This window comes from Xenopus tropicalis, chromosome 6 (assembly GCF_000004195.4).
Source record: "Xenopus tropicalis strain Nigerian chromosome 6, UCB_Xtro_10.0, whole genome shotgun sequence".
Classification (NCBI taxonomy): Eukaryota; Metazoa; Chordata; class Amphibia; order Anura; family Pipidae; genus Xenopus; species Xenopus tropicalis.
Window position 1 is genome coordinate 115,513,161 of NC_030682.2, and position 26,066 is coordinate 115,539,226.

Here is a 26,066-nt window from a genome sequence, read left to right on the forward strand (position 1 = left end):
AATGATCTTACAGCATATTACATAAATAAAATATATATGCACAAAACAAAACTGCAAGTAGATATGAAAAGCCACAGGTTAGTACAGGAATTTACAGATCGATTAGTGCTTCATACATTACAGGTATATTATTCAGAAACTAGGAAAGCTCAGAATTACGGAAAGCCACTCTCCTATAGAGTCCATTGTAATGAAATAATTAAAAACTTTATAACATATTTCCTTATAATCAACAACAATAAAACAATACCTTGTAGAACATACCTGGAAATTGTGTTTTTTATTACATTACCTTGTGTGAGGTGTCAATATAAGTGTTTGGCTGGTATTCATATAGAGGGGCAAGCATTACACTAGAGCACATCCCTAGCTGGCAATTAATGGCATAATATATATATATTATATATATATAGGCCTTGAGAAAGGTCCCGATGGGGACTGAAACGTAACGTTGGCTGTTCATGCGTTTTTAATACACGATTGAGCTTTTTGGAATATAACTCGGTGTTGCTGGTCTTTTTTTGGATATTTAAATCATTTACCTTGCACCCGAGGTAAGAGCTGAAGCAGAGTGCCACCCTGGGTTCACTATATATATATCTATACAGTGTGTATTAGAGAAATACTTTACATCAGTGATATAGCCTATGTTGAGCTTATTCAAGATACTATTGACAAAAATGTTAAACAGCTCATAGAATAGAGTTAAAATTGGCAATAAATGATGATGATATAGTTTCCCCTTAAGGAAAATTAAATAAGAGGTCATTATTTACAGACAACATTATGTGTGTTTACTTTGACTTTATAAAATGGCTGTTGAATACATATGTGCATAGAACTGCTCTAATACTTTAATGTGGCAAATGCATTGGGTCTGTTATGTTACTAAAAAAGAATCAAACTTCAGAATCAAACATTTCTTACACGTGATTCCATTCAGTGAATGCCAAATGCATGTACTATAGCCATTCCCTTGACTCTGTTGTATGAACATTGTACTGGCTAATCCCATCCACCCCAGAATTGAATTCTGTTTTCTGGTCTTCTGGTTATTTAATTATAATTGTGTATTCCTGGTAATTATCAAATCTGATAAAATCATTACTATGCCCTTTTATCCGACTGCAAAATTACATTAACCTGAAGCTGACGTCAAAGTTAATAAGGTTTGTACGTGCCTAATGATGGTGAAAAAGGGTTGTGTACAGAGGTGTAACTAGATCTTATTGGGCCCTGCAGCAAATTTAATTTAGGGCCCCAAAATATTTGTAAGTTGACCCATTCGACCATTCCACCTAGATATATTAACTGGGCTTCCCTGCAACCACAGGGTCTGCTTCCTCTGTAGTTACACCCCTGGTTGTGTACTTTTGGGGGGGGGGGGGGGTTGTTTCTTTACTTTTAAAACATTATAAGCTATTAGCTATAAGACTTGTAGCAGTTAAACAGTTGCCTTGTTTTACTTGTTTTGGGAGGAATTCCAGATAAACACTCAGAATCTGAGCCATGGTTACAAAGCACAATGCAGGATCAATGATCATTTACAATTGAAGTGTTGTTGACTGAGGAGGCTTGTAACAGTTTGAAATAGAAGACCGATTAAGATAAGAAAGCCAGGACAGATAAAGCTACGCCACTTTCACAATATATAAATGTATTTCATTCAACTGAATATAACAGCACTATTTATGATTATGTAAGAATTAGATCATTAAAAGGGTATTTATGTATTTACACTAACCGGAGATGCTAGGTAATAGCTGCATACTAATGATGCCTGAGAAAAAAGACAAATACATAATGATCATGTTTTCCCCATTTATATCATTGCTAATCCACATAAAGATTATTTGCAGAGGAAAGACAAAGGTACGGCATATGCTGCTGCTGTCGTGTCTCTGGCTGAGCCATGTGTGTGCCAAGAAGGTGATTGCTAGACAACATTATTAATGGACCCCTTGTAAGGCTGGCAATTTTTTTAGGTAGTAGTAGGGGAAGAGTAACCTAACATTAATCCAATTGTCAACACTAGGCAAGAATACCATAGGGGTTATGTAATAAAAGGCACTAGGTTTGTCCATAGCAACCAATCAGCAGGTAGAATTTACTGGTCACCTGTTCAAAAGCAAACATCTTATTGGTTACTATAGGTTACTCCTCCTGGGCAAACTTAATGTCCTTTATTACATACAGTGGAATGTGTTTTGAAATTTCTGCCTTATTTGGCCACATTATAGGTCAAAGATCATATTGTAAAGCAGACCTACAGAGACTCGGCAGAAGAGGATTTTATCAATGTGCCAACGCAGCCCTCACCAAACCTTTTTTGTTTTTAAACCTGCAGGATAGCTATCTGCCCATTTTTTAATTATACTGTGGTTGGTGTCTGGCTCTTACTCAGTAAGACTTGCCAAGCCTAAGCATCTGATATACGATATAATAAATAATGTACCCCTTATTAAAATATAAGAATATTATAAAATTATTAAGTTTCCGAGGAGTTCCTGGACCATATACAGACACAAGGCTGAAAACCAAGTGCTTTTATACAGGTCATGGAACTCCAAAGTAACTTCTTATATCCTTATTATTATATATTACAGGTATGGGATCCCTTATCCGGAAACCCGTTATCCAGAGATTTCCGAATTACGGAAAGGCCATCTCCCATAGACTCCATTATAAGCAAATAATTCTAATTTTTAAAAATTATTTCCTTTTTCTCGGTAATAATAAAACAGTACCTTGTACTTGATCCCAACTAAGATATGATTAATCCTTATTGGAGGCAAAACAAGCCTATTGGGTTTATTCAATATTTAAATGATTTTTAGCAGACTTAAGTTATGGAAATCCAAATTATAGAAAGATCCCTTATCCAGAAAACCCCAGGTCCCGAGCATTCTGTATAACAGGTCCCATACCTGTATATTATTAATATTATTTTATAACTTGGGGTACATCATTTATTATACTAAACAAGTTTCAGTGAGTCATGTGACCAAAAAACCACTGACCTCTCAAGATTTCGTTTTATATCACTACACAAAGTGGCCACAAGTTGCACCTTGATATGCAGGGAATTCTTGCCCTTTCTCACTGAAGCCACCAGACTAGGCGGAGAGAATGTGTCTTTTCTTTAGAAATGGCATTACAAATAGCACAGAAGTGAACCGTGGGTTATATCACAGCAGGGTACTAAAGTTATGAAAAACCTCAGCACAAGATATGTCTGGATAGTTCATCCACTCAGAAAATGTTACTTTGTATGTCCAAATTGTACAATTAGATAGTGTATTTGAGCAGGGCCCTAGGGAACAGAAGAAAGGATTTTTATTCTCTTTAATTCACAATATGTGTGAGGTCAGGTCTGGCAGGAATATGCTCTTGGGACTGGCAGAGCTCAGGCAAGCTGCTCTACTTCTGCGAAGGAGTGATAGCCTCCCTTTTGTAACAATCCTGAGAAAATACTATCTATATATTAATCAAAAACACAAATTAGTGGTAGTAAACTAATAGTATGAAATTCAGGTTTATGAAGTAAATTGGATAAAAAGTGTGTAATGTATATCCCAACATTCTTATTAACATTTTGTTTTTAAATAAAGGGGCACTGTCATAATTTATTATCAGAAGATTTAAAAAAAAAAAAAAAAAATTAAAGGAAACTACACCCCCAGAACTAATACTTAACCAACAGACAGTTTATATCATATTAAGCGGCTTATTAAGGAATCTTACCAAGCTAAAATATATATATATTAGTAATTATTGCCCTTTTACATCTTTTCCCTTGATCCACCATTTTGGAATGGTGCTTCCTCAGAGATCACCTGACAGGAAATGATGCAGCTCTAAGTGTAAGGGTTAAACTCTACAGATAGATTTTGTTGCTCCAATTTTATCCGATCTCATTATGCAACGGCATGCAACAGCAAGAGATTTTGTAGGATGCTACAAAACCTGATCTCCATGGGCAGAGAAAGTGGGATGATGTGTATTGTTCCTGCATCTACACCCGAAAGTCAATGTATTTCAGTGAGAAAAGTGTGTCAGACACAATCAGATTTTATATCACCAGATGAAGACGCAGCATGCAGCGTTCCCTTCCAACAGGCGTGCCGTCTTTCATGTCGTTTACAGGCCCGGATTTGTGGAGAGGCCACAAAGGCCCGGGCCTAGGGCGGCAAAAGTTTAGGGGCGGCATGCCGCCGCAATTAAATTTTTAAATTTTGCTCCTATACGGAGCAATGGGGACCTCTCCCCACTGCTCCGTATGGGAGATGAAATGTATGCGCATGCGCAGCTGACGCGGAGGGAGGGTTCGCGCATGCGCTCGCTGTGTGGGGGGCGGGGTTGGCGATTCACGCATGCGCACAGGGGGAGACCGGAGGGGGCGGCCTCGGGCGCCCGCGTCACAAATCCGGCGCTGGTCGTTTATACTTCAGATTTTTCTTTAGATCTGTTCTATTATATTTTGACCCATGCAGCTACATCTGACTTGTAGGATGTGTTTTGTTGACACCACCTACAATATCTCCCATGAAGTTTAGCCCTAACAGAAAGAAGTGTGGGAGCAAAAGGCAGAACTCTGTCCATTAACTGGCTGATGGGGCCTAGCAATGTATGTGTGCCTTGGCTTGTTTGTGTGCACTGTGAATCCTATGATCCCAGGAGGCGGCCCTTAATTCTTAAAATGGCAATTTTCTACTTGGGATTTCCCAGTGGCACATATTATAAAAAAGTATATTTTTATGAAAATGGTTTATTTAGATAAAGCAGGGTTTTACATATGGGCTGTTTAATGCAATATGTTTTTTTATAGAAAGAGAGTAGTTGATGTTACTGGGTTTGGCCAGAGAGGAAACATACTCAAATTACTTCTGTGGCAGGGAAAGTAGAAATGTTTCAGGAAGTGAAATATTGATTGATACTTTCAGAAAGAGATAGCAAAACAACCATTATTTTAGCTTTCTTGATGCCCAAAACCCTAATTGAAAAGTTCTATTTCACACAACAGATGGTGGGGATCTCTTGAGCTTTACCAGATGTCATTTAAGCTCGGGGCTGTCACCTTTTTAAATTTGTTACAAACTAAAAATTTAGCTGCTGCTCCGTAAACAACTAAGGTCATTTACATGATTTACTATTTTCATTCATGTAGAAAAGTAATCCATAACCTTCCTGCAACTGCTGCTGCAAGATCTGTTTCGGGGTGGGTTGGCCGACCTGTGCAGCAAAAAGAGGCTCTTAGATTTCACATAGAAAGGCAGGTAACAACATCCATTTGCAGTGTTTCTGTAACTGCTGACCTCTGGAACAAATTTGATTTACACATGAAAGAGATGACAGCGGTAGAATGTGCATAGAAATGGAGGAGAGAAGCAGCAGGTCATGACCAAGTATTTCACACAGTAAGAGCCTTTATTCACACCTTGGTACTGCCACGGCATGCACTGCTCCAACAAACACTCTCCCTTCTTTTCACTATAATGCAACTGAAAATAAATGTAAAACATCTGTAAACAAAAAAAATGTGAAGATTTTTAGATCAAAATGTAAACTCAAATGTCTATGAAGATTCTCATTCATCCAGGTCATGATATACAGTATCTAGTAGAATTAAGTCTAAAACAACTGGACTTTTCTGAGTTTTTCTTGAAAACGTTTCACCACTCATCCGAGTGGCTTCTTCAGTTCAAATCAAAGACCAACAGAAAGACCAGACCTACAAACAGAAGGGAGGAACACAGCAGGCGAAACAACATAGTCATTCCATATGTTGCTGGAACATCAGAAAAACTTAGGAGAATTTTCAACAAACATCGCATTCCTGTGTTTTTCAAACCCAGCAACACCCTGAGACAGAAGCTGGTGCACCCGAAAGACCCAACACCCAAGCACATGAAGAGTAATGTGGTCTATGCTGTCCAGTGTAGTGAAGAGTGCTCAGACTTATACATTGGGGAGACAAAACAACCTCTCTCTAAGAGAATGGCCCAACATAGGCGGGCAAACTCCTCAGGACAAGACTCAGCGGTCTATCCCACCACCTTTTGAGGACAGTAACGTGCATATTTTGGACCGAGAGGACAGATGGTTTGAAAGAGGTGTGAAAGAGGCCATTTATGCCAACCTGGAAAAACCATCCCTGAACAGAGGAGGGGGCCTGAGACACCGCTTGTCACCAACATACAATGGCGCGTTGACATCCTTACCCCGGCAGTTTCACAACAGTTCACACTTCCAGTCATGTACTTTGAAGGATTAACACCTTCATCAATGAGAATCTTGGTACCATTGTGATTGGATCATACCTTCTTACACCTGTCAGTTTCAGCTAACACCTAACTGAACAAGTTCAATGGAACCATTGTGATTGGATGTCTGTGACTCTACTACCATCAAGAGTTTAAATACCGGGGAATTCCCTACCAGTCATTTGAACTGAAGAAGCCACTCGGATGAGTGGTGAAACGTTTTCAAGAAAAACTCAGAAAAGTCCAGTTGTTTTAGACGTAAACTCAAATGTTTTTAAAATATGTTCAAAATATGTTTTTTTTTAAACCAGCATGTCACATTTCACCCTGAGGCTTATTTGTCAATTTTTGGATTTGTAAATTTAGAATTTTTTTTCAAATCATATTAATTTGAAATTTTACCAGTCTTGAATGTTTGCAAAAAACATGCACAGAACTTGAATGCATTGTTCTCATTATTACTAATGAGTCTACCAAACTCTCAAAAAGAAATCAAAAGACATGAATTGAAATAATCGCTTACATTATGATAACTCCAACTGACTTCTATATGAGCCCGCCAGCTTTTAGATGCCGCAGGTTTGCATTCAAGTAGTTTTTGTATTTGAGCATAATAAATAGTGAACATTTGGGTTTTGGAAACCATAATTCAAATTTGGGAGTTTTTGCAGAATAAATTTACTGCATGTCAATCCATTTTCCTACATATCAGTCTACATTTTACAATGAACAAATCCTATTTACAGTGCTGAACAAATACAAAGGGACAGATTTATGAAAATTCACAACTTCTTGTAGTTTCTCACCAAAAGTGAGTTTCTAAAAGTGTTTCTCAACTTTTTTTTAGAGCTCAATTTTAGATCTTGTTCATTACTTGAATATTATTGGATTTGTGCAGCAGTAAAGAGAGACTGACGTTTATCAAAGCACAAGTGACGTGGCTGTGACACCCTGGGAAAGTAAGGAAATGGCCAGTCCCATGTCAAATTTCTGCTGGATAACCTCTATTAACTGATGTTAATATGACTATGAAGATTTTCATTCACCCAGGTCATGGTATATCTAGTACAAATAAATATAAAGCAACTGGACTTGTTAAGTAATAATTGAAGACGTTTCACTACTCATCCGAGCAGCTTCTTCAGTTGCTGTTAATATATTTTCCCATGACAGTATTCCTATTAAAGTTGTTTTCTGGTAAAAAAGGTTGGGGGCCCCTGCTCTAATATGTTTATATTTAACTGAGCAACAACACTGACCTCAGATCTACAATTTATAGTTTACATTATCTTCAAAACAACTGGAACACAGGGTAGTCTGCTGCACCCAATCTATGTCACATTCACACTGTGCAAATGGCGTCTTGTACTCACAAGTAAAACACATTTTTGGTCTGACTTTTAAATAATGTTGATTTACAGTGGAAACATAAAGAAGAAACTTATGGGGGAAGATTTATTAGAAACTACTGCAATTCTCATTTTTTTATTTTAAAATTCGAAAAAACTTGTATCCAAAAATGTCTTACATTTACTAAAAAGTCTGAACTGAAAAAGTCTGTGCGGGAAAAGTCGCGAAAATTCCAAATTTTTGTCGCACATAAAAACAGCTTCGAAAATCAGAAATCAAAAGAAGGATCCTCCTGGGAAGGGAAGGGACATCTGCCATTGACTTCTACATGATCTCAGCAGGTTTTAGTTGGCAAATTGTCAAATATGGGTTTTTAGCCATTTTGAGGCACAGTAAATCTCAGAAAAGCTGGAACTTTTTCTGTGACTTGTAGTGCTATAAATCCGAATTGAAATAAAAATACAATGTTTAGTAAACAGCCCCCATAATGTTTAACAGTATGCATTAGAATGCACCTATCATGCCTGATCAAGGAAACAAGAAATTCTCTGACGCAGTTATTTTAATTAAAAAAGGCTCTTGGCTATTTAACTCTCCAATCTATTCTGCCGTGCTAACACTTCAGTGAACAAAGGCTTTTGTAAAATACTTACCAGCTATAGCCTCCATATAACAAGCAATAATGCAACTGAAATAATGATGTTCCATCAGAATGACTGGTCTCACATAGCTGAAGGTGTGTGCGCTAATAAAGGTTTCTGCTTCTTCTTAAAGCTTTGCATTGTTAATAGAAGAAAACATGTCTTAAATGATCGGGCTTTGCTCGTTGTTAGTGTCTCTATTGATATGTAGCATGTTGTGGAAACCATTTTATAACATTCACAGGCAAGCGAATTCTCAGCTGAACAGAGGTGTGATGGAAACGAAGGGCTATTTATTTTTATTTGCAGTAGTTCTAAGTTAGAAGCACCAGGAATAGTGTATTTTGCTACTGTGTACATCAGTGATCCCCAACCATTGGCTCCTGAGCAACATGTTGCTCATAAACCCCTTAAATGTTGTACCCAGTGGCCTCAAAGCTGGTGCTTAATTTTAAATTTCTTGGAGGCAAGGCAAGTTTTGGTTGCATAAAATACAAGTGTATTGACAAACAGAACCTCCTGTAAGCTGCCAGTCTACATAAGGGCTACCATATAACCAATCATAGCCCTTATTTGGCACCCCTGGAACATTTTGTTTTGCTCCCAAACTTTTTTTTTTTTACATTTGAATGTGGCTTGGGTAAAAAATGCTGGAGATCCCTGGTGTACATAAATAATCCAGAAACATGTTATCCATCAAGTTCAGAGACATGGAAATGTCATTTCCCATAGTGTCTTTTTCAAACAAATAGTTCCCCAAATGAAAGTTATATGTAATGTTAAAAGTTGAGTTTTTGGTACTAATCTGAGACTTTTGGCTGCTGCTGAGAAACAGAGAGACTGGAGAAGCAGAGGGGATATAGGCTCAGAACCCAGAGGGCAAGCAGGTATGAGAGGCCAGCTCTGGGCAACTATGCATTTTTGCCTCAGGATGTGACTTGGATTGGCCCAGAAAGCTGGGAGCAGGGGCATCTAGTTTTTGTTATTAAGCCTACAGATGTGACAATCAGATGTAATTTCAGTCTGGAATCAAGGCAGATCTGTTTGAATTTTGTATATCCATTTAATGTCGTTTGAATGATCAAACTCTACTTAACACGGAAACATCGACTAAAAAGAAGCTGCCGGTTGGTTGGCACAGCACGATTAAAAAAAAATGTGTCTAGATTCTGACTTTGTGTCTCAATAGATTTGGTAATCTCCACTAAAGACCAGCAGGAGTGCAGTTATTGCCAAAGAAGTTGCCAGCTTCAGCTTTAGATACAATAATGAATCTACAACTAATTCATATGAATTGATTACCCTTTCTAAACTCTTTTCCCTTATTCAGATGGGCTCTCAGATCTATCACAAGCAAGATATTATAGTTGTCCCTCTTGCACTTGTCTGTAACTGTAATGAACTGAATAATTAATAAGCAATCAGTCGATTTATTCAACTTGCTGGAAAATGTACCTCAGGTACTGCTTCTGACAAAGGCAACACCAAACCACAGAAGTTGCAAAATAAGATTTATGATAAGAAATATTGTATTCCAGAAATCTGTCAAGGCCACACTTCCATCACTCCAGGGCTATTGCACACAAGGCAGTTTTGGGGGGCATAAACACCACAGTCACTGTGATGAGAATCCATCCATGGTGTCTCGGGGGGTTGTAGAGCCATTTTCGTTCTTTTTGAAAGGCATATGTGTCATTACCTGTGCCTGAAATGTTTTACTAAAACCCACATAAGTATCTAGCGATCCATCCTCCCCTGGAAAAAGAATTGTGTTATTGTGTAACAAAGGATGTCATTATATAAATACGACACCTTCAAGTAAGTCTCAACAATACGCTATGGCAACTAAAAATGTGCGCATAACATAATATATAATGAAGAATATAACATTGCACATTAAAATGTGAATTTTTGTTTATGCAATTTTTTTCCTGTTTATGACTTGTATTAAACTCCCCAAATCACATGTTAATCAGTTTTTTTTCCGAATGAGTGAGGGGGTTCTCAGTAGGGTTGCACAGGGGCATAGAGCACCCCACATTGTTTAACCATTACTTTGTAATTAATTCCTCATTTTATTTATGTGCAACAAACACACGCTTCCAACCATTTCAGTAAGGAAGTATATTCTAAATAAATCAGCAGTGATTTGCTTACAATTTATGAGCACTTCATAAAAATCACAGCTACAAAGAGGGGTTTTTCCTATAACAGATATTACAGGATCATAACATTATTTTTCAAAGCGGGCAAAGGCTGTCATTTTGAAATGTATATTAAGCCTTTAAACAGAGTGCACCGGTAATGTCTTATTATTTATTGCACATGTTTTCTTAGCTTTAATCATACTTTAATGATATCTCTTCACCAAGCCAATTGAGAGCATTTTGACTACAAGGAAATATTGGCTTTTCTATGCCAGGCTTGTGTTCTTGAGAGCTTCCCTATAATTGGCTGAAGTAAATGATTTCCTGCCATGTTTGATGACAGTGAAGCAGAAACTATTTGTCCTTTAAGGTGTCCTGAGAGGCATAAGAAAAGCTTCTAAGTCTGCCCAGTGTGGCTTTGATAGGAAAGTAATTAAAGTCACAGACTGAGCAAGCCACATGTTTGAGTCAGATAACAATATAATTGACTGTAATGGAACCACTGCCGAACTACAATAATCAAAAGATAAATGCAAGTGAAACTATAGTTGGTTTGGGTTATTGATATATTAACATGATCGCTAAGCCAAAATGGTATTTATTCATACTTTGAAGGAACAGATTACAGTGATATGTGTATTAGGGGTTTCTGGGGGTTGTGGGGCTCTTTAACAAATTTTGGTTTGGAAGCTTGAGTTCCCCTTTAAAAGAGGATTCTAACTTCATTATAAATGTATAGTAGAACTAAGATGAGAGTGCTGAATTATACGGCATATAAGGCATGGAAAAATTATACCATAGATTGAAGCAGTTGTTTCCTGCTGTAAATTGGCAGTATACCCCCTATTTTTGTTAAATAAACAGAGATTGTGCTGGACATATGGACAGGGCTTTATGTTTATTGTTTTTATTAAGGAATTATTATAGATTGTTTTATGTTACACTAAACAGGGCAATGACTGAAACTAAATGTAAGGGACATTAATTAAGAAACATATCTGGGTTGGGTTTGAAAGCAAGTGGAATACCAAGTTCCTTATGAGGTTTTTAAACAAATCACCATTCCAGAGCCTAACAAACATCACAGTTGGGGAAAGGGAGGGGTTTGATTATCCAGAGGTCTTCTCAATGAATTGGTAGTTTGTTTAACCACTTTGTGAGAACCAGAAAGCCGGAATTTCACTCACTTTCAATTGTATTCTTTGGCCTGTTTAGCAAAACAAAAACCATAGATAGGTCTAATTAAAACAACAGACAAAAGCTTGTTCATCACAATTGTTATTCATTGCCTTAGTAGCCTAAGAACTAAGAAATGTAATTCAAGGAAATGCCAATTTTTGGAAAGGTCTAAATTTGCATTTGCAGAATCCCTTCTAATTAAGCATCGTAGCAATTTGATATCAGATACTGCCATTTTGTGTATATGAAATTATGTATGAATGCCAAGAAAAATTACAGACTTGCATTTTCATTAAATGCCATTTTACATTATACTCTGCTTTAGATTTCAAGTGTGACATATATAGCTTCTTTTTTAATGGCATTGTGTCGAGTCAGAGTTACAGAGCTGTGATTGCAGTTTATGAAAGTTCAGCAGTATTGCCATTGAACGTGCACCTACAGATGGAGCAGGCTGTGGGATGCACACGGCACACCATGTATGTCTGTAGGGAAGAAATTGTGTTTATGTATGATTTATTCTAGTCATATACAGATCAGAATTCACAATGCGCAACATTATCTGCTGGCCTGAGCAGCTAGAAGGTCACATTATATTAAGGATAGAGGAGCTATTATGGAATACTGAAGAAGGTAGAAGAAAAGAAGCCAATCACAACCTTACCTGGGGATTAGGTGGAGGTGGGCCGGTTTGTTGATTAGGTCTACTTTTATTTTTTAGCTCTTCTCATCTATTTATGCTGAATGTATTTTTGATCATGTAAGCCACATTTCATATAATTTTAAATGATCTTTAAATTAATCTTTAATGATGATTAACTATGGCTTTAAATGCATGTTTGGTGTGACTTTTCTTCCTGTGTACAAGTATTCTGTACTTAGCGAACGATACATTTGCCATTTTTCATGTAAATATTTGGGAATTGTGTTCCATTACAGTGTTTTTAAGGTTTACTTATCTAAGCACTAAGGCATCTTGACCCAAATTATCTGTGTCAATTTCTTTTACATTTCATTGATAAAAAATAACATGAAAACAAAAAGGCTGCATGAGATTGTGTAACAGATGGAGGATGTATATCTGGGGACTAAGGTTAAGGATGGCACAAAACTGTTGGAGTTTGTAAAGTCAAAGCTTCTTTTGGTTATAATATGATTTCTGGATGAATTCCTACATTTGTTTGTTGTTCTTCTAGTTTGGTCTTGCCGTCATTTTCTGAAAGCAGTTATTTTGGTAGTTAATTCAATTGCAGCTTCTAGAAGAACTGCAGTATAAAAAAGAAAGCAAAAGTGTGGCATAATGAATGCAAAGACACATGGTTAATCGGCAGATATCAAAAGAATGCTTAGCATCAATATATTTTATAATGGCCTTTAATATTCAACCATAAAAACAATACTATAATGCAAGCTAGCTCAAAAAAATTAATGTTTTTGGTTTCATTGTTGGGATTAAGGGGGTGTTGGGGTTCTGGTTTGTCCCATGTATTTATGATATTGGAGTTCAACCTGGCCTCTTTGGAGTCATTTTTGAGAGGGTAGGATAGTGTTCAGTCACAATGAATTGGGGATTATTTTGGTGGTGTTATTAAAATGCTGAAACCTCTGTTTTTAGTTCTTCTTGTGATCATTGCCCAGGTATGAACTTTCTGGTACTATGAGATTCTACTTTCAGCAACTCATCGTTCATTAAAATTTTATTAAATCTAAACTGGTCTTTTGTTTTTGGGTCTGTAAACCTGAAATCAATGGCCCATTCTACATATGGGGATATGTAATAAAAGCCACTAATTTTGCCCAGGAGTAGTAACCCAATAAGATGTTTGCTTTTAAACAGGTGACCAGTAAATTCTACCTGGTTGCTATGGGTTACTGCTCCTGAGCACGTTGAGTGCCTTTTATTACATCCTGTTCCATCTCTCTTCTTCTTTCACTTTCATCCTATCCTTTCTTTCTGTGTTTTGCTCAATGTCCTTTATTGTTTGTATGATATTTTTTATCTGACCTTTATATCTCCATCTTTAGCACCGTGCCATTTAATGTCTGTGTGATTTGTAGCCCAGCCGCAATTGAGTGTGATTTAGTAACAATATTGTTAAAACCAACTCTTGGACCTTTCTCTCAACACAGTTGTGTTGGCAAACGGTGTGAGAATGGCAGTAATTTCCATCTTTAGTGATTCCTATAAAAGATCCCATAAAGTAGCACAGCTTAATAAACTTGGCCCGTTCCTTTAGAGCTGTCAATGCATATTTCATTATTTAAAAACTAATTAGAGGAGTTGTTGAATATTCTGCTCCCTTGGCGTCCATGCATTGGTAGAGACTAATAATTCAAGATAATCACCAAATGCTTGCTAGGAATTAATAGAATGCTAAAATGCTGCGTTCTCTTGGTGGAGTCAGTCTAGAAGAATAAGAAATCACAATTTCTTTTTCAAATAATAATGACATATCCTCACTAATGGAAAAGAAGCTTTCAGATTTCATCAGTTTGCAATTAACATTTTGTGCCTATCAGGAAAACTCACAAACTGACCTATTTCACATTAGACAGAATGCTAATCCAGACACCCACAGCTCATCTCTAAAAAAAGATGTCCTTTCATAACCCATTCAAGTGCAAGCTTATTAAGCTGAATGTTGTGTTCAATTAAATTGTTTTGTTAAAACATGAAACAAGTATCTTTAACATTTATATTTAATATTTATGTCATTTGGCAATATGCTTACATTGCATTTGAAGGGAAAATTGGATTGTAAAATTACTTTCCAATTTGTTAAGCAAAGTATTCTGTTGGGGAAAGTTAACCCTTACCTGTGTTTCAAAAACAGCACAATTTGTATATGTCAAAGCCTGTAAGATGCCATGTCAGATTTCTTGGCCAGTCCATGGTTTAAAATAGCTGTTTTAGCACTATGCAGTCTGATACACATTATATAGTTTACTATTAGTGAACTAAACAAGCAGTAGAATTAGTAACCATTCAGTTGCCCATTCTCAACTTGGTACCTATAGGCCTGTTAGTCTGACATTGGTGATAGAAAAGTTTTTGGATGGGGTAATAAGGGATAGTATACTAGAATGTATCACATATTACAATACTATGATCCTAGAATATGAGATTACAAGTGATCTTAAATCTTGTTAAAGTTTTTGACACTGTACTACACAGAAGGTTACTAATTCAGCTAATAATTATTGGCCTTGAACACATTATTTGTACTTGGATTGAAAACTGACCTAAGATATAGATAATGAACATTTTCTGGTTGGACCAGTGCTGTTACTGGCTTACTTCAGTGGTCTATCCTTGGTTCTTTGCTTTGTAGATACAAACATTTAACCAGAAACTGCATGTTGTTAGTAGGCAACAGGAGAAGGACTCCATGTGAAATTCATTTGGCTTGCACATGTATTTCTGTATGGATTTATTTCTGTGTTTTTGAGATTTAATAAAGGTTTGTGTAACTTTGACATTGTAAGTGTGCAATGATTTGGATGGGTTAATGCAGATGTTTAGGGGTTAATATTCAACTGACATTTCAGGTTACTGCAGTAAGCTCATATTATGACTTGAGGAATTAAAATACTGTTCCTTGAACTTTGTAGTGTTTATGTACTATAGCAGTGGACTGGAACATGCTGACATTTGAAGAGTCTTATTAATTTTGCACGTCTTCATATGAAAGAGCACAGCGGGATTAGGTAAACTGTGTGATTTTGGCCTTTTTGGCCTGCTGTAATAAATATTGATTTGATTGTTCAAATTGTTATCCTAAGCTGAATGGACAGGGAAAACCAAGAGAGGTTTAGTAGATTTTAGCTCATGTTAACTGCCAGGCTAGAAAACAAGTTGTTAATTTATAGGCTAATAAGGGGACAAATGGACAGCCTGGAACTGGTAATTGCAGAGAAATGCAGGAGTGTTGATTAAAGCTGTTTCCACACAAGTGGCAACTGGATTTATTCAGTAGTTTACTGATTTAAATTGTCTCCTAATGGCCTGTATTTTTTTCTTCTCAAAAGTGAAAGACTGTAAATGATGTGCATCAGGGATGCCTGTAGTTAGTTTGGGAATGGCCTGGAATATAAAGATGGAGCCTTCCATCTTTATTCAAGGGGATAAGTGCTTAGCTGTAGATATTTCTTTGGCAAGTCTTATGGCCAATTCTAATCTGTCCACCACCCCATCCTGGGGCAGGGGGGGGCAGGAGGGAGAGGCAGGGATGGGGGGGCCGGCTCTGGGTGCCGTGTTTAGAAAACCAGCAATGGGTATATTTGTAGCACTTACTCTATAAGGGACCATTCATATAAGTCATTTTGGTCAAATTTTGGAAGAAAGATTTCTGAGGGGTTTTGGGAAGAGCTGGAATGGTGTAGTGTTTTAATAGTATTTATTTGTTGCAGTTTTGCAGGTCTGTCACAGTAATTTGTAAAGTTTGTGGTGAACATTCTGGCCATAAAATATCACAAAGACAAAAAGTATTTTTCTGACAGTCAAAATACAGGGATATAATCAGACAGGTAAGGACTGCCAACCGATAAATTAGAAGTATACAGGCTATTGACTGTGATTTACAGGAACTCTAAGTTTAATGCTGTGTGAGCCAATACATTTGTATTATTAATATATTTTCTTATTCCACAGATGTCAGAATATATCAGTAGTGGAGTATAAAATCTAATATACAGGCGTTTCAGAAATGTGACTGGTAGAAGCTTAATGCCATCTACTATAGAATTAGTAAACCGTACCATCATGGTTAAGGTTAGCCTGAATTACGTGACATTTCTTACAATAGGGAAGTATGACCAATGCCTCACAGATAATGTATCGCCTGCCTGTGTACAGCATGGGATGAAACCTGGAAACCTGGAAAACTCAAACACACAGGGGAAAGCAGACAAACTCCTTTCTGGTCGATATTGAACCCAAGAACCCTCAAGGCAGTCTACACGTGTGCAGATAAATATAGATATAAGTGCCTTGGGTAGGAAAGTAGGAAAGGAAACATAAGGTGCTAAAAGGTTGCAAAAATTGTGTTTTGTGTTTAGGTAAAGTAATTCATAGGCTTGTCATTCAGGTATAGGGATGGCAGGATCTGTAGAACTGATGATTAAAGACTCAGATATTCTACTCAGAAAGGGTATGTTTAGGGGCATATCCTACATTGGACACACACAGGGAGAAATTGTTGTGGGGTGTAGTCATTTTCAACCTAGCTGGTCCGTATTTTACTCCATTTTACTACAAACAGGAAACCTGGAGCGAGGGCATGGACAGAAGCCTTTGACGTTAGTACAGTGAATAGTTAAAGAATTAATTCTAGTTGCTTCATTCATGGTAGTGTAACCCTTTCTTGGCACATTCACTTAATATGGGCTGTATTTTTCAGGAGATATGTGTTCTCAAAGTGATATTGATACTGGGAACTGGGAACAGCGCAGTGCCTCCACCTAGTGGACACTGAGGAACACACCTCTAGGGGATTTCCACTAGGAAATAATAACACACGGTTTGCAGCAAAATCAAACTTTATATAACTTTGGAATACAAGTAGAACAGTTTTAGGAATGACTGATACTCTTATCCTGGGGAACTTGTGTGGGCTATCCACGGCTGGCACAGTCTCTGTACTTTGCTCAGCCCCAACTTTGATCCGGATAAACCCCCAACCCTTTAATCAGTTCAGTCCCTTCCCAAAGAGCTCTTAATTCCCGCCAGGTAGCGCTACCTGCCCCCAGAGTACCTTCCCCGTTGAAAAGGGTGGCTGCTCCCGCGTAGCAGGTAACCGAGCAATACCTGTTCCTCAGGGGATACACACTATGGGGCACATTTACTAACCCACGAACGGGCCGAATGCGTCCGATTGCGTTTTTTTCGTAATGATCGGTATTTTGCGATTTTTTTGGAAAAATGTCGCGACTTTTTCGTTACTAATACGATTTGTGCGAAAAAACGCGAGTTTTTCGTAGCCATTCCGAAAGTTGCACAAAATCTGGCGATTTTTCGTAGCGTTAAAACTTGTGCAAAAAGTTGCGATTTTTTCGTAGCGTTAAAACTTGCGCGAAACGTCGCACCTTTTAAGTTTTAACGCTACGAAAAAGGCGCAACTTTTCGCGCAAGTTTTAACGCTACGAAAAAATCGGCAGATTTTGCACAACTTACGGAATGGCTACGAAAAACACGCGTTTTTTCGCGCAAATCGTATTGGTAACGAAAAAGTTGCGACAATTTCTGAAAAGTTGTAAAGACGCCGAAAAAATCGCAAAAAATACGAAAAAGTCGCAAAATGTTCATTTTCAAATCGGAATTTTTCCAATTCGGTTCAGATTCGTGTCTTAGTAAATGTGCCCCTAAGAGTACCACAGAGGACTGATTCCTTCCTGGCAGCCCAGCAGACTTTTATCCTTTCAAGTCTAACACACAATACTTTGTCTGGCTGCTCACTCTGTATCTCTTTCAACTCTGGCAAACAACAGCAGGGGCTCCCTCTATAAGCTGCTGGGCCCGCCCCTAGATTTTTGGCTCCAAAGCTTAGGCACACCTCTCCCAGACGTGCACTGGGGCAGCCAGCCAACCGGATCCCTCCCCAGGCTGTAGCTAGGCTGGATGAGATCACAGATTGAGAAACAGGGGACAGGGTTCTCTGATCCCCTACAGTAGTTTAAAAAATCAAAAGTGTTGGGGAGAGTAGACAAAAAAGGGTTACAGTAATGAAGGAGCCATTCTGTTGCCAAATACTTTTTTCTGTTGTCCTAACTTTTGCTCCTATGAAAAGACTGAATCAGTTTTTGGGTCCTTTTTACCATCACCCTTTTTCTTATTCACCACCTAAATTCAACAGCATAGCAAATGTTCTTCATAAATATGCTTCATGTTGCACGGTGCTTTTGCATGTAAACACTGGTGTTTTTTTAATATGCTGCTTTGGTTCTTGACCACTAATTACTTTAAAACTGAATACTAAGCAGATCAATAAGCTTTGTGTCTGTTAATAGATTATCAGTATCATTAATAATAGTTTAGGTGCTGTTCACTGACAGCTTTCATAGCAAATGTGTAGGTAAGCGTGAGCTTATGCGTGTAATTAAGGAAATGATGTTGGTATCTGACTTACAAGCATTATTTGAATGTATGTGTTAAAGTATTCTCATCAGTCCAGTTCTGGCATTACAGTTAGAGCAGCACATTAGTATACTCTGAAAGTAAATGAAGTACAGGTATGGGATCCCTTATCCGGAAACCCGTTATCCAGAAAGCTCCGAATTACAGAATGCCTGTCTCCCATAGACTCCATTTTAATCAAATAAATCAAAATTTTAAAACTGATTACTTTTTTCTCTGTAATAATAAAATAGAACCTTGTAATTGATCCCAACTAAGATATAAATAATCCTTATTGGATGCAAAACAATCCCATAGGGTTTAATTAATGTTTTATTGATTCTTTAGTAGACTTAAGGTATGGAGATCCAAATTACGGAAAGACCCCTTATCCGGAATACCCTTGGTCCAGAGCATTCTGGATAACAGGTCCTATACCTGTATATAAGTGAAGGTATATCACATTACATGCAAGTTAGAATTGAGGTGCATGTAGTCATAATATTTCACTAGAGTTAAAATTCCACTTTCCTGCAACATTTAATCAAGTTATGAAGCTGTTATGGCCCCATCTGAGTACCAGTAGGGTAAGTAGCTGGGAGACAGTGGCATGAAAGGTGTTCTGTTATGGAGATGGGAAGGAGAGAGTGCAGAGAATAGGAATATGGATTACTAACAAACATTTAGAACCTAAGTAGAGATGAAAGCAACAGCATTCATAAGCCAATAAGTGAGAATGAGGCTTAATACTGTAACAGGAAGTTTTTATGTATGTATAAATATTTATATTTTTATTTATATAGCGCTACTTGTATATGCAGAACAATAAATAGATAAGCAAGTAGGGGGCCATTACAATAATATATTAATAAATACAGAGTACAAGTTAAGTGAAAAAGAGACAAGAGGATGGAGGTCCCTGCCCTGTAGAGCTAACAATCTAAATAGGAGATCAGTTAAACTGGTAACCTTGAACTTTTCTCAAAGAAAAACAACATAGTTGCATACCTGAAACAAAAATGAATTTGCATATAAACAAATGGGAAATAATCCCCATATGTAAGATATTTGCTTCTAAAATCAAGTTGTTGATAGGATGTGAAGGAATGCACAAATAGCCTGTTTATAATGCCAAAGGGTACTGAACATAGAAAGTCATGGGAAAAATAGGCTTGTAAATCAGTGAGAATTGCCAAAATCTGTTTCCGTATCAACAGTAATCAAATGTGTTCCATTCTCTCTTCTTCTTGTTTGTTATCCACTCATATATTAGTTCTAAAGGCATTATTCCTTTGGGTTTCCCTGTATAACAATATAACATAAACTGCATTCTGCCTGTCTATAGTCATGGAATTGATTTTTGACAAATAATATGAGAAATTGCACCTTTATTGCCCTTTGTTTGTACAGTTTTATTTTCTCCTTAATTCACCCATCTTTTGTTGGTTCTCATTTCTTTTCTGTCCATTAATACAAATACAAACACATAAGTACTAAGGCACACAAAACTGAAACTGTCGGGCACCATACACTCAACATTGTGCCTGGGAAAATAGGCTACGCTCTGCACCTCACACCAGGTTAAGAAGGAGGAGGAGTGTCCAGGGTAAAGGCGACTCCACAGTGTTTTGAACCTTATGTCTTGCTTTCTACTTCTGGTCAGAAGGAAGAAGGAGAAAGGCAGGGTGCAACTGCCTCCCAAACCTGACCAAATGCCTGCTTTGTAGTTTGCTGGATTTTACAGATCCTCTAATTTCTTGGTTTTCAGAGACTTGCAGATACAGGCTGCTGGTTAAGGGGTCTAAGACCTGTAACATTTTGGGGACACTATATTTAGAATGAGTAGCAGTGAATATAACCATATTTTTAGGGGGTGACAGAATTTTATGTAAAATTCTATCTGAAAACAGTAAAAAAATATGCAAGTATTTGAAATGTTCCGCACCTATTTATAAACTGATGAGAATGCATTTTGCTTGCTGTTTTGGGGAATAATTAGAAATATTTTTTATAGAATGAAAAATTATCATTGCAAAACGTTCTGTACAGTAAGTGACTAATTGTATCTGTTTGTATTGCAGGTCTTACTGCAGCAGCATCTCTTGTATCCTTGGCCTGGGCCCTTGCATCCTATCAGAAAGCATTGCGTGATTCCCGAGATGACAAGAAACCGATCAGTTACATGGCTGTTATTATCCAGTTTTGCTGGCACTTCTTTACCATTGCAGCGAGAGTGATAACATTTGCTCTTTTTGCTTCAGTTTTCCAACTCTACTTTGGAATATTCATAGTCCTTCACTGGTGCATCATGACCTTCTGGATTGTCCATTGTGAGACAGAATTCTGTATCACGAAGTGGGAGGAGATTGTGTTTGATATGGTTGTTGGAATAATCTATATCTTTAGTTGGTTTAACGTCAAGGAAGGAAGGACACGGTGCAGGCTGTTTATATATTATTTTGTCATTCTTCTTGAAAACACTGCCTTGAGTACCCTTTGGTACCTTAACAAGGCCCCCCAAATCTTGGATGCGTTTGCTATCCCAGCACTGTGTGTAGTGTTTAGTAGCTTTTTAACAGGTATTGTTTTTATGTTGATGTACTATGCCTTCTTTCATCCTAATGGACCTAGATTTGGGCAGTCACCAAGCTGTGCTTGCGAAGACACTGTAACTGCCTTTCCTTTGCCCCCTGAAGGGGCCTCAAACACTCTTAGGTCAATGTCCAACAACCGAAGTGTGGCCAGCGATCGAGATCAGAAATTTACTGAAAGAGATGGCTGCATGCCAGTCTTTCAGGTAAGGCCAATTGCTCCATCTACACCATCATCAAGGCCACCAAGGATTGAAGAATCAGTTATTAAAATTGACCTGTTTAGAAACAGGTATCCAGCCTGGGAGAGGCATGTATTGGATAGAAGCCTGCGTAAGGCAATTTTAGCTTTTGAATGTTCTCCTTCTCCTCCCCGGCTTCAGTATAAAGACGATGCGCTTATCCAGGAGCGGCTGGAATATGAAACCACATTGTAACAGAAAAACAAAAGACTTTCAAGAGCTGCAACTTTATGTTGAATATCAGCAGATTAGTGGCAATAACTAAACTGCGTAATTCCTACAGAAACTGGTGAACATGCCATGACTTCCAGGTTCATGGCGGAGAATTTACAGGTGGCTATTCATCATGATTATCATTCTTTCTACTACTGTAAGACGTCTGAAGAATAAGTACAGTTTCTGCACAGCTTGCTATCTCGTGTAAGGAAATTAGATTTGAATGGAAATAGAACAGTTAACTGGGTAAAGTCTAGTACTGTGGAAACTGTCATTTGAAAGCCACCACTGATTCAGGAGGTGCAAGTATTTGCGTAAGGCTCTGCCAATATGAAGGTGGCAAGCCTCCTTTGAGTCTCAACAAGTCAAATTGGATGCCAATGTTGCTTTTTAAACTACTACCAAAGTTTTGAGGGCTCATTTAGTATAATACTTTGCAGAACTTTTCTAGCTCACATTTTTTTATGGGATAGAACTATAATACAAAAAAAAAAGGAAACAGAAATCCATTCAACATCTTTTATGAATTCAGTTTATTTTTTAATATCCACATTTTATTTTCTATGGTATGAGTAAGTACAAGTAAAGGTCAGTTCTAGATAATGAAAACCAAATATGGCACAATTATTATTATAATATCCAGGTTTTACTTTTTCTATAGTTATCCTCTTCCTTTTTTTATGTGTAAATTGTAGATAGGCAGCAGTCACTCATTTTTGTGAACTTGGATAAATAGCACTAAAAACCATTGCAGTCTTGCTGTATTTCAGCTTAAGTTCCTCCGGCTTTAGATTCAGCCAATGTGTGGTATGAAGCGGTTTGCAAGTCCGTAAGTCTAACTTTGCAATCAAGAGAGGGAGTGAATGATGCAATAGCAATGAAAGAAAGGAAAAATGATAATCATGATGACATATCCAGTCAGCAAAAAATATTCAGAGGGACTTTTAAGGAAATAAGCAATTCGTTATCTGTATAAATAAAGGAGATCAGATTCAGGACTCTGAATGCATGGCTCAAAGTGACTTTTTACAGGTATGATAGAAAACCAATGCCATACCCTTCTAGTGCCAAACATAACAGATTGGTCATGATTGCTCTTGTTGCCTGAGAAACACAGATAAATGTGGTATGATGAGCCATGCAAGAGTATGAAGCAAGAAGGAAATGTACAGACAGCTCACTTTTTTATATCTATACCCTAAGTAAAATGATGTGTCTTTTAGAGGCCCCTGGGCCGTCTATTAGTAAGTATACACGGTGCCGTAGAATAAACTACAACATTTGTGGAATACCATCTTGTTCCTCTTCGAGACTTGTTTTCATACTGATAGAACACCACAATGACACAAAAGTAAGACAGTGCTCTGTTGCTGCAGTTATTTCATTTGATTTCCTCCTTATTTACAATTATTGTCATGTTAAAAGTAGCCCCCGATGGTGCTTTCAGTTGCATTACAAGGTAAACAAAAGAGTTTTTGTGGAAAAGTGAAATAAATCATGAATTAGTTTAATATTTTTGTATTGTAAGATATGGTTTACAAAAAGGTGTTACTTTTTTATAGACCTCGGACCTTTTCATACATATCACACCACAACCTAAACAGCAACTAAAACATAAGAAGTCTGTATGCTACATCATTTACAGCTGAATTCAATATTTTGTAATGTGAAACAATTACATTTTTGCAGCAAAAATGCTCGCTGAAAGCATGCAGGAGCAAATTCATCTAAAATGGAGGAAACTGTGCAATTCATAATGGGCTAAATATTTCTTATTATTCGAATTCCCATATCGACCTAGATATATTATTACATCTTTTGGGCAAGATTGCTGTATGATCTAAACCTAGCGGGGAAATTATCACTCATATAATGCAAAAAGGTTGATTTATGAAAGAATAGGGGTCAAATATTCTTCATGAATTCTACTTATAAAATAACATAGCATGAAGTGAGGTTATCACACACTTGGGAAAAAAATTGCTTTTTTTTATCTATATGTTGGCTATTCCATATTCCAGAAAGCTGTCCTTTGCTATAGCATTTATTTGTAAATAGGGGTCTCAGTGTGACAGTGTGTATACAGTTCCATGACTAAAAAAGGTAAAAGTGTCTCATGATGCAATTAAATGTCTGAAGTTTACTTGTTTTCTTTTTATCCAGGATCCATGGGGTATTTGTGCTGCTAGAAATAATTTTAATAGTAATGTAAAATAAGAACCTGAAATTTCTGATACTTAACAAATTTATATGAGACACTAACATCCTTGGGAATAAAACGAAGGTGAAAAATGTGTATACTGGAGCTAAGACCTAAAAGGACTTGGAATGAGGGGTGATAAGGAAGCCGGATCTGGTGTTCATCATGAAAGGCAATATGGTTTGCCAATAACACCTTGACAACTTAGCCTTAATTATCTGTCCCCTTATATTAGACTAGCACCTAAGATTCAGATATAAGAACCACTCCTAACCTTTTATCATGCAAAGTATGTTATTCTCGCCTAGTTAAAGGGAAAGCAGTCAGCCTTTTGCCAACCTGAGCTGGGGCCCTTGACCAGAAAATGCCATGGATTTAAGTACTAATGAGACATTATACAATTGTGCTCATGTTAGTAATTATATCAGGGATGATCAACCTCCGGCTGTTTTTGAAACACAACACTCCTTGTTGGGATGCTAGAAGCTGTAGTTCAACAACAGCTGTGACATACAGGTTGCAAGATCCTTCCTTTTATTTCGTCTCTAGCCATGGGCCTGAATTTGTTCCAGAATCAAACAGTTGAATCCTGTGGTATTCTTCTGCTTGCAAAGAGAAGCTACTGACTAACAGGTTCTTGATTAATTAGACTACAAGAGGCATAATTCATGATGAGCAACATTCATGCTTTTACGTTTGCTAAAATCTGTAATTAATTTGGAGGCCTGACTCTCATTTGTCAGCCTCATTGGGGCTGGGACTTTCCCTGTGCATTCTGAGCCCTCCATCAGTAAAGGCTGCAAACAAAAACCATACTATATTAGGTAGTCACTCTTCGTCATATGGAGAACCTCATCTCAGGATGGCCAGTGAACATGGTGTCTTCTATTATCCTCAGATGTTAATATAAATCTTATAAAAGTGAATGAAATTCACTGATTCAAGATATAACTTGCTGCTCACCAGATGGATAGTACCAGATTTACCAAACAACGTGCATGATAAATGGTTAGATGTATTTCCTTCCCTCCTCAACAAGTCTATTCTAAGAGTCCACATTTTGTCATTCTTGGAAAACGGGCAACGTGAGTGCTTTTAACAGTTCATGCATTATGATAACCTTGCCAAGGAACATATATTATTTGAATTCAAGGAATAACAAATATATATATATATAAATAAATATATACCTGTGTGTGCAAATCAATGCAAACTTTGGTGCTGTATAATTTACATTCATTTTTGTTATAAAATTATTTATTATCAGAAAAAATATGATGTAAGATGTAAATGATTTACTTGATTGCAAAATATAGTTGGCTTTCACCAGTCATGTATGATCATGTTTGATTTCAGAAAGCAAAGTATTCACTGACTTGGGATCATAACTTCCGATTTAAAGTTTTGAGCGTTTACCATGTTGTTACCGTAATATTGCTAGTTATCAGAGACATGAAGGGCCCTATTTATGAATGATCAAAGTAGGAAAATCTGATACCTGTCAAAAACCTGGACAAAAAAAATGTTCAAACTTATAAAAAGTCTAGACATTACTGATGAAATTGAAATAGTCATCGATTTCCAAGTGAAACTTTCATTGAAATAAAACAGTTACTAAAATTCCCCAACATTTCAATGTCTTTAACATGAGAATCAACGTGTAGGAAAATTTAGAAAAGAAAAATATAATCCGCCTTTCATAGGAATTCATGAATTTCAACATGTCTAATAAGGAGAAAGGGAAATCTAAGGGGGCATTTTTATAAAGCTGTATAAAATAATTTATATTAAACTCTGCTGTAGTCGTTATATTCGACAATGCGCTTGCTGATCATGACATTTCTAGATGTAATATATATAGGATGTGTACCTCCTTGTGTGATTTATAAGGCTATTACATATAAAAGTGGAGGTCCGTGACCATATAAAAGAGTAAGGCCACAGGTCGAGCTGATTCCTAATAGTCTTTTACATTTTAGTAGGAGTATATTATCCATTATAATGTTCCAGAGCAGTGTCCATAGCCGCACTGACAGGAGATTCCATGATAGAAGCTCCAGTTTTACAATGTGCCAGCTAATAAATGATATCCTTATAAACATCCTTACATGAGAACATGCCATTCA

The 26,066-nt window shown here is 37.2% G+C and overlaps 1 protein-coding gene across 1 annotated transcript in view; it reads left to right on the top strand.

The window, feature by feature from the left end:
* xkr4 (XK related 4) overlaps positions 1–22,731 on the top strand; it is a 109,424-nt gene extending 86,693 nt beyond the window's left edge. The window contains 1 exon segment of the mRNA NM_001032307.1: positions 20,773–22,731. Coding sequence (NP_001027478.1) covers positions 20,773–21,719 — 947 coding nt within the window. The 3' untranslated portion in view covers positions 21,720–22,731.
* The last annotated feature ends 3,335 nt before the right edge of the window (positions 22,732–26,066 follow it).